Genomic DNA, 15,068 nt, shown 5'->3' on the forward strand with positions numbered 1-15,068 from the left:
TTCTTCTTGCCACTCTTCCATAACGGCCAGATTTGTGCAATATACGACTGATTGTTGTCCTATGGACAGAGTCTCCCATCTCAGCTGTAGATCTCTGCAGTTCATTCAGAGTGATCATGGGCCTCTTGGCTGCATCTCTGATCAGTCTTCTCCTTGTATGAGCTGAAAGTTTAGAGGGACGGCCAGGTCTTGGTAGATTTGCAGTGGTCTGATACTCCTTCCATTTCAATATTATTGCTTGCACAGTGCTCCTTTGGATGTTTAAAGCTTGGGAAATCTTTTTGTATCCAAATCCGGCTTCACAACAGTATCTCGGACCTGCCTGGTGTGTTCCTTGTTCTTCATGATGCTCTCTGCGCTTTTAACGGACCTCTGAGACTATCACAGTGCAGGTGCATTTATACGGAGACTTGATTACACACAGGCGGATTGTATTTATCATCATTAGTCATTTAGGTCAACATTGGATCATTCAGAGATCCTCACTGAACTTCTGGAGAGAGTTTGCTGCACTGAAAGTAAAGGGGCTGAATAATTTTGCACGCCCAATTTTTCAGTTTTTGATTTGTTAAAAAAGTTTGAAATATCCAATAAATGTCGTTCCACTTCATGATTGTGTCCCACTTGTTGTTGATTCTTCACAAAAAAATACAGTTTTATATCTTTATGTTTGAAGCCTGAAATGTAGCAAAACGTCGCAAAGTTCAAGGGGGCCGAATACTTTCGGCAAGGCACTGTAGCTATTTATGTGTGAGATATTTATTTAATGCTGTTTGAATGTTCACAGTGAATAAAGCTTGAATGTTCACTCTGAATATTAACCAATTATAATAACACATTTTAAATGTGTTAAAAATGTTATGCATTCAACATACTCTAAATTATTGCTAAATGTGTATCAAGTGGTAGCAATATTTCAATTATTTTGTTTTGATTCCCTCCCAAATTCATTAACTATTGCAATACTATTTACTGTACAACGAAACTGTCAAAAGATGTCCATCACTTATCCTACTAAGTTAATTTTTTACTGGGAGATTTTATTTTGAAACCGGAAATCTCAATGATACCAGTTCTTGTCAGGATTACGAAGATTCTGATTGGTCGATAATAACCCGGTAGATGTTCCTACCTGGCCCCTCAACTTCCTTTTTGGTGAGCGATCAGCGACGACGATGGTAAGCAATAATCGACAATAAATCAATCTAACACAATCCTCCATCATCCAGACAATTTGTATATAGTAACATTTATAAAATAGTTGGCACTCATCTCTGGGCTTCGCGTGATTAATTTTTGATTGAGTCCGCCTTCGTATTCGTTGATTAGAATGTCCTGCACGTTCAGAATCCAGTTGTACTTTTTTGGGGCTAACCCCTCAGATGGTCAGGTTTACATTAGTACTACGAGAGACAGACAAATTAATGACATCGACTCTCAACTAGGTAACTTTTATCTCACATAGTGTAGTTAGTTGGCAATTTTAAGTATTTATTAGTCGCTAGGTAGACCATCTTGCAAATATGTTGTCTGGTGTGAAGTATTTTGAGGCATTGACATAATTAGGCACTTGTCAGATTTTAAGTTTTCTTTTGGGTATGTATGTTAGTGCTACAAATGTGAGTGCTGCATTTCAAGGTTCAGGGTTTGGGCATCTTGCCTGAACCATCCTCAATCGTAATTTAAGTAGCCTAGGATACGGTCGTCATTTATAGGAGGCCATGGCTGTGTGTTTTGGTTTTCCCTCTAGGGTGAACATTGTCATACACTTGACTCCGATAAATTACAATGTTATTGTAGTTATTTAATTTTTTTCGTTCTTTTACCAGGTAAGTTGACTGAGAACACGTTCTCATTTACAGCAACAACCTGGAGAATAGTTACAGGGGGAGAGGAGGGGGATAATGAGCCCATTGTAAACTGGGGATTATTAGGTGACCATGATGGTTTAAGGCCTGATTGGGAATTTAGCCAGAACACCGGGGTTAATACCCCTACTCTCACGATAAGTGCCATGGGATCTTTAATCCTGTTAGATCTGTATGATTAGGCAGATTGCAAAATATTCCATGTTAGTTTGAAGTTATCAGTAAAGAACTACCTTCCTAATTAATGATTTGTTTATCAATGTTTTTTTCAGGCTAAAATCAAGGCCCGAGACTTGCGGGGCAAGAAGAAGGAGGAGCTCCTTAAACAGCTTGAAGACCTCAAGGTGGAACTATCTCAGCTCCGTGTTGCCAAGGTTACGGGTGGTGCTGCATCCAAACTGTCCAAGATGTGAGTATTGTTTAGAATCACTTGCACTTGCTAACAGTTCATTTGACCTTTCCTCCCACAATGTTTTGCAGACAGGTAATATGCAGAAGTGTCTAGTGGCATTATTACAAGCAGACATTAGGCATTGAATGTAAACACAACTGCACCCTTTTGAGCATTTCCTCACCTTTGGACAACAATGTCAGGAGTTTAGATGGAATGCTCACAGATGTTAATTACTGTGTCCAATTCACCACGCTTGACGTCTATGGGTTCTCAATGCACACATTTCTGAGAGGGTGCATGTAGGCTAGGTGAAATCACAACCGCGCAATTCACAGGATCATTATCCGCTCAACCCTCGAACCAGTTACTGGCCCAAGGCCCTTAACCACTAGGCTACCTGACACTCCTGGTAGAACCTGAACTCTCAGGTAATGAACTGTATCTTGTTGACCTGGTTCTGTGTTTCCTGATAGTGATCGAACTTAAGCTTAGAAGTGTTTAGCGACGCATCGTTCCTATAATGTCCAAATATGTCACATGCGTTTCCCAAAACTCTGCGTAGAGAATGTTCACTAAGTGGGTCTTTGAAGCATGTGTCGATACTGATAGGATCGAAAGGAAGGCAGTGCTGCTCTAAGATCAGCGTTCTCTGTTAAAATTCTTACCTAACATAAGTAGTCGTACACACTACTGACAACGGATCAGCTCTTAGAGAGACTGTCACCTATGGCTACAAATATTGAGGTGCTTTATTCTGTTGTCGCCTCTATTGCATTAAATCTTAATTCTCACATCATTGTGCATGTTGTTACACAGGAAGTATATTGAGGCAAAATGACTAGGCCACAACAGCAAAATAGAACTAAATTGTATTTGATTGTTGTTGAAATATGGAGGCATATGTAGCCTGTTGACCTTAAAATGAAGTAATCTCGGGAAGCTTGGCCCTGAAGGTTTTTCAACAACCTTCATTTGAGCATTTTAAAGTGAACTTTAAAATGTATTTTATGACATGGGTGAAAGTTGATTGAATTTATTCCCGGTACGGGACCTCCTGTGTAAACACGCTTAATCATAGAATTACATATACAGTGAACAGAAATATAAGCGCAATGTGTAAAGTATTGGTCCCATGTTTCATGAGCTGAAATAAAATATCCCAGAAATGTTCCATACACACACTGATATTATTTCTCAAATTTTGTGCAGAAATGTGTTTACATCCTTGTTATAGTGAAAATTTCTCCTTTGCCAAGATAATCCATCCACCTATGTGTGATATGTGGCATATCAAGAATCTTGATTAAACAGCATGATCATTATACCTTGTGCTGGGGACAATAAAGGACTACTCTAAAATGTGCTGTTTTGTTACACAACACAATGCCACAGATGTCTCAAGTAGAGGTTGATGATTATGCTTTTTCAACGCCGATGCCGATTATTGGAGGACCAAAAAGGCAGATTAATTGGCCGATTTAATTTCTTGTTGTAATAATGACAATTACAACAATACTGAATGAACACATATTTTAACTTAATATAATACATCAATAAAATCAATTTAGCCTCAAGTAAATAATGAAACGTGTTCAATTTGGTTTAAATAATGCAAAAACAAAGTGTTGGAGAAGAAAGTAAAAGTGCAATATGTGCTATGTAAGAAAGCTAACGTTTCAGTTCCTTGCTCTGAACATGAGAACATATGAAAGCTGGTGGTTCCTTTTTAACATGAGTCTTCAATATTCCCAGGTAAGAAGTTTTAGGTTGTAGTTATTATAGGACTATTTCCCTCTATACCATTTGTATTTCATTAACCTTTGATTATTGGATGTTCTTATAGGCACTTTAGTATTGCCAGTGTAACCGTATAGCTTCCGTCCCTCTCCTCGCCCCTACCTGGGCTCGAACCAGCAACACAACGACAACATCCACCATCGAAGCAGCGTTACCTATGCAGAGCAGAGCAACTACTAGAAGGCTCAGAGCGAGTGACGTTTGAAATGCTATTAGTGCGCGCTAACTAGCTAGCCATTTTACTTCGGTTACACCAGCCTCATCTCGGGAGTTGATAGGCTTGAAGTCATAAACAGCGCAGTGCTTGACGCACAACGAAGAGCTGCTGGCAAAACGCACGAAAGTGCTGTTTGAATGAATGTTTACGCGCCTGCTTCTGCCTACCACCGCTCAGTCAGATGCTTGTATGCTCAATCAGATTATATGCAACGCAGGACACGCTAGATAATATCTAGTAATATCATCAACCATGTGTAGTTAACTAGTGATTATGATTGATTGTTTTTTATAAGATAAGTTTAATGCTAGCTAGCAACTTACCTTGGCTTACTGCATTCGCGTAACAGGCAGTCTCCTTGTGGAGTGCAACGAGAGAGAGGCAGGTCGTTATTGCGTTGGACTAGTTAACTGTAAGGTTGCCCCGAGCTGACAAGGTGAAAATCTGTCGTACTGCCCCTGAACAAGGCAGTTAACCCACCGTTCCTAGACTGTCATTGAAAATAAGAATGTGTTTTTAACTGACTTGCCTAGTTAAATAAAGGTATAAAAACTAAATTGAAGAAAAAACATCGGCAAATCGGTGCACAAAAATACTGATTTCCGATGGTTATGAAAACTTGGAATCGGCTCCAATTAATCGGCCATTCCGATTAATCGGTCGACCTCTAGTCTCAAGTTTTGAGGGAGTTTGCAAATGGCACGCTGACTGCAGGAATGACCACCAAAGCTGTTGCCAGATAATTGAATGTTAATTTCTCTGCATAAGCCTTCTCCAATGTCATTTTAGAGAATTTGGCAGTACGTCTCACAACCGCAGGCCATGTATATCCACACCAGCCCAGAACCTCCACATCTGGCTTCTTCACCTGCAGGATCATCTGAAACCAGCCATCTGGACACCTGATGAAACTGAAGTATTTCTGCACGAACTGACAGAAACCGTGTCAAGGAAGCTTACTTGCGTGTTCGTCGACCTCACCAAGGTGGCCTAATTGCAGTTTGGCGTCGTAACTAACTTCAGTGGACAAATGCTCACTTTCAATGGCCACTGGCATGCTGGAGAAGTGTGCTCTTCACAGATGAATCCCGGTTTCAACTGTACTGGGCAGATGGCAGACAGTGTTTATGGCGTTGTGTGGGAGAGCAGTTTGCTGTTGTGAACGAGATCCTGAGGTCCATTGTCGTGCCATTCATCCAACGCCATCACTTCATGTTTCTGCATGATCATGCACGGCCCCATGGTGCAAGGATCTGTACACAATTTCTGGAAGCTGAATAATTCCTAGTGTTTCCATGGCCCGTATACTCACCAGACATGTCACCCATTGAGCAGGTTCGGAATGCTCTGGATTGATGTGTATGACAGTGTGTTCCAGTTCCTGCCAATACAGCCATTGAAGAGGTGGACAACCTTCCACAGGCCACAATTAACAGCCTGATGAGCTCGCTGCGAAAGAGATATGTCATGCTGCATGAGGCAAATGGTGGTCACACCAGATACTGACTTGTTTTCTGATCCACCCCCCTACTTTTTTTTTTTTTAAGGTACTGTATTTGTGACCCAAAGATGCATATCTGTATTCCCACTCGTGTGAAACCCATAAATAAGAGCTTATTGAATTTATTTCAATTGACAGATTTCCTTATATGAACTGTAACTCAGTAAAATCTTTGAAATTGTTGCATTGTATATTTTTTTCTATATAGAATCCCTATTAATTCAATAGGATTTCTGTGTGCCTAGTCTTAAAAGATTTGTAATTTTAAAGCTGCAATATGTAACTTTTTGGGTTACCTGACCAAATTGACATAATGATTGACATAAGATCTGTCAATCTCATTGAAAGCAAATCTAAGAAGCGGTAAATATGTTCTATCTGTGCTGTTTCTATTATTCCCGTTCTTAGGGTTTGTTTTTGCGTCTTTTACTTTCGGTTTTGTACACCAGCTTCAAACAGCTGAAAATACAATGTTTTTGGAAAATATATTTCACAGTAGTTTAGATGGTACAATGATTCCCTACGCTATACTTACTTGTTTTGTCACACAAACTGAAACTATAATTTTAGCAACTAGGAAATGGCAGTGTTTTCTGCAGTGCATCTTTAACTTTTAAAAGTTATGACCCTTTTATTGTGGCATAAACACAACCAGTCATGATGTTTTCATCTGATTATCAAACAATCACGTGAAAGGGCTCCTTTACTAGGCTACCTGCCCACGTTCATACACTCAACATATTACCAGCCTCCAAACAGTGGTGAATGGAAACAGACATCTGTTATTCAAAACACCACAAAGTGTCATAACCTTTAGCAATTGTCATTAGGTTAGCATTTATGCATCCACTGCTGTCTGTGCGCATCTCTATGTTCGCCATTCATCTCTGCCTTGGCAAAAATTTCTGTTCTGGTCGAACCACATCACATTTTGGAATGTAGGCTATACCACCCGTTCAAGTTCATTCACACATTTTTCATGGTGTTATAGCCTACAGTTTTCTTGACATTTTGTTTTGTGATAGGCTCATGTTTTACTGGTACAGTGTACTGGACCGTAGCACCTTTCACCCCTGCTTATGAGGGAAAATCATAAACTGGATCATGGTCAGATTGGCACACCCCTCGTAAAACATGTTCAACTTGAATGTACTACACATTGTTTGACATTGATATATGGCAGAAAAGCAATTGTGCATTTCCCTACATCTTATCGGCACAATTTGAAAGATAAAATTAAAACGTTGTAAATAGCAATATGTCATTATTTGCCATGATCAGCATTGCAGATATTGAGATGAGTGAGATTCAAGACTTTTCTTTCACACAGCATCTGCGCATATGGATGTGTTAGCTTCAGGCTCTTACAGTATGGGAGCCACAGGAGAAGTCGATTATCGTGCTTTAAAGCTCTGTTGTGGAAATTTACCACCTATGCTGTTTACTTTTTGCATCTACGTCATATTGCGGAGTCTACCTTTTTAAGTTTTTTTAAACAATATGTTGAAAGGGCAATGTTTCATGTCATTTCACTTATTCCCACCTTTTATTTCAGCCGTGTCGTTCGGAAGTCCATTGCCAGAGTCCTGACAGTCGTCAACCAGACCCAGAAGGAGAATCTGAGGAAATTCTACAAGGTAGGCCTTTTATTTAAAACTTTGTTGCTGGCTTCATAGATTTAAGTTATAGGATGTTATAGAATCACAGTATCTATGCGTCATGATGGTACAGTATCCTGAGGTCACTAGCAATACTGAGCTCTAATTGTCTTCACGTATTTGGTGCATCAGCGTTAGATTATTTTGCTGAATCATGATGTGGAGTTGGTGCTTGAAAGTGGAGTTTTCGCTAGTTGAAATCCAGCCACATGTGCCCTAAATAGGGCTGTTTGCGGTGACCGTATTACGAGTCATGAAGGCAGTCAAATTCCACATGACCTTTTAGTCATGGTAATAAGGCTTCTCCATGCTTTGATGCTGCTGATGGTCATTAGTAGCCTACCAAACTTGCTAACTGCCTGGTACTCAGCGCTCTACTGTCCCTCTAATCACTCTGACATAAATGCAAATGTGATTGAAAATCTAATCAAACACTTGATTACAGCTCCTGTTGTGCAACATTTCTATAGGCTATGCAATTGCTTGAGAAAACAGAGTTTTGATGGCCTCCCATCAGCTTTTTATAGGTTAATATAATAATATATTTATTTCCCAACTTTCCTAATATTAAACATATTATATTTACAACAGGAGTATAGCCTATCTGGCTGGCATGAAAATGAACCATGGGGAAAAGCGTCCTCCATTCGCTATTTAAGTGCATAGATGACGTGTATTTTTTCCAGCTGCCCTGTTTCGATACAGGTGCATGATAATGGTCCATTCCAAATCAAATACATTTTCACACTTATACGTAAAGACAAAATTAAATCAATAGTGACAATATTAGCCTATCACTTGTGAATTATATATCACTTGTGATTGGTGCCTAGCGTAAGAAACGAATACTTTTTTTTGTGACTTTTTCTAATCACACCTCAGGCCTATATTACAACTAAAGTGGCCAAATAACTTCTTAAAATTAAGCACATCCGCTTTACAATGTGTGTAGAGCCTAACTGGCATACATAAGCAGCGGGTGAGTTTCAAGTTTGGGGAAGATCATTTTCACCATTAAAATGCACCTTTATAATAAAAGCAATACATGCATAATCGCATTTGCGGTCACTTTTGATAATGGTGTTTTTCCACTAATGGACCATTCGCGCTTATAGCCTACTACGATGTGTGCATTGCTGTTCTTATAATGTGAATAAATAAACTATTAGGGTATCAAAATTTTTAAGCTAAACATTCCGATCTGTTGCGTCAGCCACATTGCATAAAACGTTTTTTTTGATGCTAGTGGTTGTATTCATTTGGGATCTATCGCATCCCACAATTGTCCCAGACTATGTTTGGAATATTTATTTCTCGCACAAAATAGAATAGGTCAACTTTTGTACTATGGGGGATAGTAGATTTACATAGGGTAGTGCTTTTGGTGTTCATTAGGCTTACCCGTCTTGTTGGCTGTAAATTTGGACAGTTCTTCCAATATCTTCAATATTCACCTCGGAATTGCATAAGGACACGTGCAGTTGCGTCCCCGACAAGTCGGTCTTCACTTGTAGCCTTTGAGAAAGACCCGATCATGTGATGGAGAGCCATGTGAGTGCTGCACCCGGGGAGAAGGGCTTCTACGTCCACTGGTGGCAAAAGGCATGGATTTCTTTTTTGGGGGGGGGGGGTGCATTACGGCCACACAAAGGGGATGCCGCCATGAAATTCTAAGCATTATGAAGTGCTTATCAAATTGTGAATGAGAGACTGATGTAGTGTGTACAGCCTGCGCAAAAAAAACAAAGCAGAGCTCATGCCTTTCAAGTGAGTTTTTTCAAATCCTCATTAGTCGCATCAAGCAGCCTTACAATGGATTAAAAATCAAAACATATAGTCTAATGTTTGTAGAACAACTAAAGTTAAATCAATAACACTAAATTAAGCATATAGGAATACCTATTTCTTTGTTAACCGCTCAACACAGAATAGTGCGCGCTCTCAAAGCGTTTGGAGAAAATATTATTTATATTTTATTCAGCTTTGTCTATTTGTGTTCTTGATACTATAAAATAATGCCACGGAATACAAAGCAAAAATTGTCTGCTAAATTAACTAGTGTAACCCACAGCCAATCGGCATAGCCAGATCAGGACCTAATATAAGGACAACAGAGTATGCTATTCTGTTCTTCTGAAATGGACTACATTTTATTCATATCGTGCTTCTTTAGACCTGTCTAAAATAAAAATGTTATTTATTGTGAAGGTGTAGGCTATATTAAATGGATTTATTAGACTTTTTAAATGTCGATGTTCCAAAGGTCTACATCAGTGGCTTGAAGGCTGTGTGTTTGTTAGTTAACGGTCAATTACTGTGAGACCGACAGTTATTTTCTTGACAATCATTGGTTGACGCAATTATGTGACTGCCACATCCCTAGCCCCAAGAAGTAAAGCTAGTGTTGGATTTGGTTATGGGTTCCAAGACTAGGGGGTCATTTGCAGAATGGCACATACTGCCTGCATCAGGCACTGCGTTGCTGAATCTCAAACCAGCCCCTCGCCCCTGACAACTCACTTAGAGGGTACTCCGTTGTCACATGTTGCTGACGAGACTTCAAGTGCCGAGGGGATCAAATAAACCCATCATCTTCGGGACATGCTTGTGACTTGAATAATGCAGTTTGTGTTCCATTTTTAAATAACAAAATAAGAGTGAAATTATAATTAACAAGTTCCCCCAGTCATTTTAAATGTTATAAACTGCAGTTAAACATTTTAATTTGGGAGGTGGGTCAAGCCTTCAGATGCAAACAGTTGCATGTGGCATATAATTATACACTCCTCTCCATTATTTTTTAAATAGTTGTGCGTGTTGGGAAGACGTTCTGAAGCTGTTAGACTGGCTATTGGAGGGTCTTATTAGCCCCTACACCTTGAATAATGTTCACTCCCTCAGCTTTGGTACACCTGTGCATATGGTGGAAGAGCATGTGAATGTGCAAATTGAGGTCAGAGGGTAAGGGACTGTTTTTGAGATTTATTAGCTTTGAACTAGTAGTTACCAGATTTGAAGAGCTGGATATAATTTGGTGAACTGATTCCAAAATCAGCTGTTGTGGATCCTTGTGTTCTGACATAAAGCTTAATATTTCTAGAAAATCTTGAGGAACAGTAGTTGAACTTGCTTTCTGGAATGCCCCCATTCTGTATTTTTTTTCCACTTTTTTCCCACACATAGTCAAATGTATTTGTAATTACCTGAAATAAACCACCTGTAAATAATTATTTCTGGCCTTACATTTTGGAGCACATGTCATGGTCAGTTGTACCTAAAAAATACTTTAATCCCTGATATCATGGAAATTGGAATAGTGATTTGAATGGAATTGGAATCTTTACACTTTTTTTGTTTCTTTTGCAGGGTAAGAAGTACAAGCCCCTGGATCTGAGGCCCAGGAAGACCCGTGCCATTCGCAGGCGGCTGAACAAACATGAGGAGAGTCTGATGACCAAAAAGATGCAGAGGAAATCACGCTTGTACACTATTCGCAAGTTCGCTGTCAAGGCTTGAGTCTGTACCTTTTTTGTATTGAAAATAAATGACCTTTCCCAGGAAAAAAGATCATGTTGTCTTGTAAGTGTTTGAATTAAATCTGTCAGAATCCCCAGGGAACAGCTTTTTTTTTTAACAGTATTTGGGGGGGGGTTTAATAAGTGGAAAAATGTACACCGTTTAAGTTGTGACCAACAAAATAACAAGGGAAACAACATGGGGGAAATGATCAAATATAATGCTGTGACCTCATTCCCTCCCCTGTGACGTGCACTCTCCATTCTTCATCATTGATTTTAAACTATGATGGATTGGTGTATAGAAGTTGACTATGATCTTACCCAGAAACCTTTTGTCACTACTCCTAAGTTGGGCCTTGCATGGTCAATCAAGGCTAAATGCCTGTCTTCCGTCTATGAGCCATATAGCATTTACTGCGATAAGGCCTCTGCAAAAGTCAAGGCATTTATACTTCTTGCCTTTGCATAGCAGAGCTGTTGTCAAGGATGTGAGTTTGTGTTTATACTGGACCTCCCGCCTCCACCTACCGTCAACCAATCATGTCAATGCAGAGCTATATGGAGGCCTCCGCATTGTTACAGTATTCGGGCAGCGCACAACGATGCAGTACGGAGTTCAATTTTGGCTCTGGAGCTTCGGCAATTGCCTCACATCCTCCATACGGCGCCAACGACCACACTTTCCAATCAAGCATAAATTGGCTTTTAGGTGAAATATTTCCCATATAGAGTTTAGGTAGGAGTAGGTCCCGACCTTTGGTTTCGCTGAGTCGTCACCAGATGGTGCTCTAGGTTCGCGTGTAATGGACACTTCAAGTCAACTATATGTCATGGAGTCTATCATGAATAGGCTTTTAATCTATTTTAGCAAACAAAATTTATTCTTTACTAAATCAACCAAAACCCGCGTTATTTATTAATGTGAATTGATTAATTACCATGTTTTGCAGCAAAAACAACTCAGTGTTCGCAGTCTCTCTAGGCCAGAGTAGACCACCCTGTGTTTAAAAAATAAAAATTGGGGAAACGTCTAGCTAGGCATGTAATAAATTACAGAGACATCTAAAATGTACACTCTTAACAGGGCTCTTTGCATTGGTTGGAGCGCTTGTCAATCATATTGCCCATTGTCTCGTTGGTGCGACGGATAGTAGAACTCGAGCTGGTTGTAAGCGCGAGAAAGCAGTTGTGGCAGCAGAACCAGTGATGGGTGCACTGATCTCAAGTGCTGTTTAGTTGGAATTGTTCAAACTTTTACGTGGGGAGTTGAAATAACATGAAGTGTGAACTTGGAACTATGTTAAGGTCAACGATGTTGGAATTACTTTTGTTTTCATTGACAGCTGGGTTATATCGTGCTGCACCGCGCGCCTCCAACAACAATGAACTGTCTGTATCAAAGCAACCTGCCATGTCCGAAATCACACTCGGGCAGCTCGGCACTACCATGCCAAACTATTTACCCGAGGACAATGTGAGGTTGTCCACAATTTCAGCGCTCTCCCCAGTTTCTACCGCTACCACATCGGCAAACAGGATTACAGGTAAAACCACTAAATCTTCCCAAACAAACAAGTTGACCCGAACAGCAAAGACCACCATAAGTGAGTCCATATCGGAGTCCTCAGTAAAAAACAATGATGGTACAGCTGACATAACGCCGATAATTTACACAGGAATATTTCGAACTACAACGCCAACTGCTTCGACAATTTCTCCATCGAGGACTCCCGAAACAAAGACACATTCTTCGTCCACCTCTCAGCCTTTACCTGTCCCCACCACTGACACGCAACAAAGTAAGTCTCTGCTCTACCCATTTTTGGAAATTGAAATGCAGTAGGATGTTGACCTTTCATTTTGAAACAAGATTATTTTCATGTCCAAACACCGCGTAGCATGAAATAAAAATGTATTTGAAAATGAAACGAGGCAGAGCACTGTCACTGCCATTTGTCTCAAGACACATGACCCTTTTCCAGTTACACGACAAGTCAGAAAAGGCGATGGGAAATGTAACTTATGTTAAGTGCCTAATTGTCCTTTTATCCACTCTAGCCTACTTCGTTTTTGTTTTGTTTATGCACAACGTTACATGTGTATAGTAGTAATGCATTATAGGTGATGTCTGTACCATGTTTCAACTCAATTTGAGTGGTCCTCAATGCTTAATTTTTTAAAATCTGTATTTTGTATCATTGTGGAGTGACAATTAAATACAATTTTCTACCTCTACATCCAGTTTGTTCATTTCAACTAGCCCAGTGTGACTACTGACTGACGTCCACTGTAATAGGGTCATTCATTGTAGCATCAACCAATGACTGTGTGTGTGTGTGTGTGTGTGTGTGTGTATATATATGACACCATCAACAGATATTTTGCATTAATTGTGTGCTAGACAGTTTTCCTGTTTCATGGAAACTCATTGAATGTCCATCAGGTCAGGGTTTTGTCCCAGCCCTAACACATTCCACGAATCATCTGCACACACACTAGGCAGGGTAGCCTAGTGGTTAGAGCGTTGGACTAGTAACTGGAAGGTTGCAAGTTCAAAACCCCCGAGCTAACAAGGTACAAATCTGTCGTTCTGCCCCTGAACAGGCAGTTAACCCACTGTTCCTAGGCAGTCATTGAAAATAAGAATTTGTTCTTAACTGACTTGCCTAGTTAAATAAATAAAATCAGGGTCTTGAGTTACAGGTTTTGGGTAAAAGAAGACTGAGCAAAACTACTATTGAATCGGTTAATTCTGATATGAATCCAATATTTTTATAACACAGTAACTCATACATCACACTCTACAGGTACAGTTGAAGTCGGAAGTTTGCTTACACTTGGGTTGTCATTAAACTCGTTTTTCAACCACTCCACAAATGTCTTGTTACCAAACTATGGCAAGTCGGTTAGGACATCTACTTTGTGCATGGCACAAGACATTTTTCAAACAATTGTTTAGACAGATTATTTCACTTCTAATTCACTGTATCACAATTCCATTGGGTCAGAAGTTTGCATACACTAAGTTTACTGTGCCTTTAAAATTAGGTCATGGCTTTAGAAGCATCTGATAGACCAATTGACATCATTTGAGTCAATTGGAGGTGTACCTGTGGATGTATTTCAAGGCCTACCTTCAAACTCAGTTCCTCTTTGCTTGATATTAATGGGATAATCAAAAGAGATCAGCCAAGACCTCAGAAAAAAATTTGTAGACCTCCACAAGTCTGGTTCATCCTTGGGAGCAATTTCTAAACACCTGAAGGTACCACGTTCATCTGTACAAACAATAGTAGGCAAGTATAAACACCATGGGACCACGCAGCCATCATACCGCTCAGGAAGGAGACGCTTTCTGTCTCCTAGAGATGAACGTACTTTGGTGCGAAAAGTGCAAATCAATCCCAGAGCAACAGCAAAGGACCTTGTGAAGATGCTGGAGGAAACGGGTACAAAAGTAATTATATCCACAGTAAAACGAGTCCTATATCGACATAACCTGAAAGGCCGCTCAGCAAGGAAGAAGCCACTGCTCCAAAACCGCCATTAAAAAGCCAGACTATGGTTTGCAACTGCACATGGTGATAAAGATCATACTTTTTGGAGAAATGTCCTCTGGTCTGATGAAACAAAACTAGAACTGTTTGGCAATAATGACCATCGTTATGTTTGGAGGAAAAATTAGCATGCTTGCAAGCCCGAAGAACACCATCCCAACCGTGAAGCACAGAGGTGGTAGCATCATGTTGTGGGTGTGCTTTGCTGCAGGAGGGACTGGTGCACTTCACAAAATAGATGGCATCATTAGGGTGGGAAAATTATGTGGATATATTGAAGCAACATCTCAAGACGTCAGTCAGGAAGTTAAAACTTGGACGCAAATGGGTCTTCCAAATGGACAATGACCCCAAGCCTACTTCCAAAGTTGTGGCAAAATGGCTTAAGGACAACAAAGTCAAGGTATTGGAGTGGCCATCACAAACCCTGACCTCAATCCTATAGAAGATCTGTGGGCAGAACTGAAAAGCGTGTGCGAGCAAGGAGGCTGACAAACCTGACTCGGTTACACCAGCTCTGTCAGGAGGAATGGCCCAAAATTCACCCAACTTATTGTG

The 15,068-nt window shown here is 40.1% G+C and overlaps 2 protein-coding genes across 4 annotated transcripts in view; both read left to right on the top strand.

The window, feature by feature from the left end:
* The first annotated feature begins 1,088 nt into the window (after window positions 1-1,088).
* rpl35 (ribosomal protein L35) lies at window positions 1,089-11,002 on the top strand. Its single transcript, XM_020457255.2, has 4 exons — window positions 1,089-1,178; window positions 2,141-2,277; window positions 7,333-7,414; window positions 10,802-11,002. Exons 1-4 carry the CDS (start codon window positions 1,176-1,178, stop codon window positions 10,949-10,951), a joined length of 372 nt encoding a protein of 123 aa, XP_020312844.1. The 5' UTR covers window positions 1,089-1,175; the 3' UTR covers window positions 10,952-11,002.
* Window positions 11,003-11,106: 104 nt separating this feature from the next.
* Window positions 11,107-15,068, top strand: part of si:dkey-220k22.1 (multiple epidermal growth factor-like domains protein 9) — an 86,123-nt gene continuing 82,161 nt past the window's right edge. Inside the window, exons 1-2 of one of the 3 annotated variants that reach the window (XM_020457253.2) lie at window positions 11,107-12,497; window positions 12,630-12,752. In XM_020457253.2, the coding sequence (XP_020312842.1) occupies window positions 12,230-12,497; window positions 12,630-12,752 (391 nt within the window). In that variant the 5' untranslated portion in view covers window positions 11,107-12,229. Of the gene's footprint in view, window positions 12,753-15,068 lie in introns of all 3 variants that reach the window. The other 2 variants (XM_020457252.2, XM_031802803.1) reach the window with 2 other exon arrangements.

The sequence above is a fragment of the Oncorhynchus kisutch genome, linkage group LG23 (assembly GCF_002021735.2).
Source record: "Oncorhynchus kisutch isolate 150728-3 linkage group LG23, Okis_V2, whole genome shotgun sequence".
Lineage (NCBI taxonomy): Eukaryota > Metazoa > Chordata > Actinopteri > Salmoniformes > Salmonidae > Oncorhynchus > Oncorhynchus kisutch.

Coding starts and splice junctions, on each gene's coding strand:
- rpl35 (XM_020457255.2), top strand. Junction 2,278..7,332: donor GCATCCAAACTGTCCAAGAT/GTGAGTATTGTT, acceptor CTTTTATTTCAG/CCGTGTCGTTCGGAAGTCCA. Junction 7,415..10,801: donor ATCTGAGGAAATTCTACAAG/GTAGGCCTTTTA, acceptor TTTCTTTTGCAG/GGTAAGAAGTACAAGCCCCT.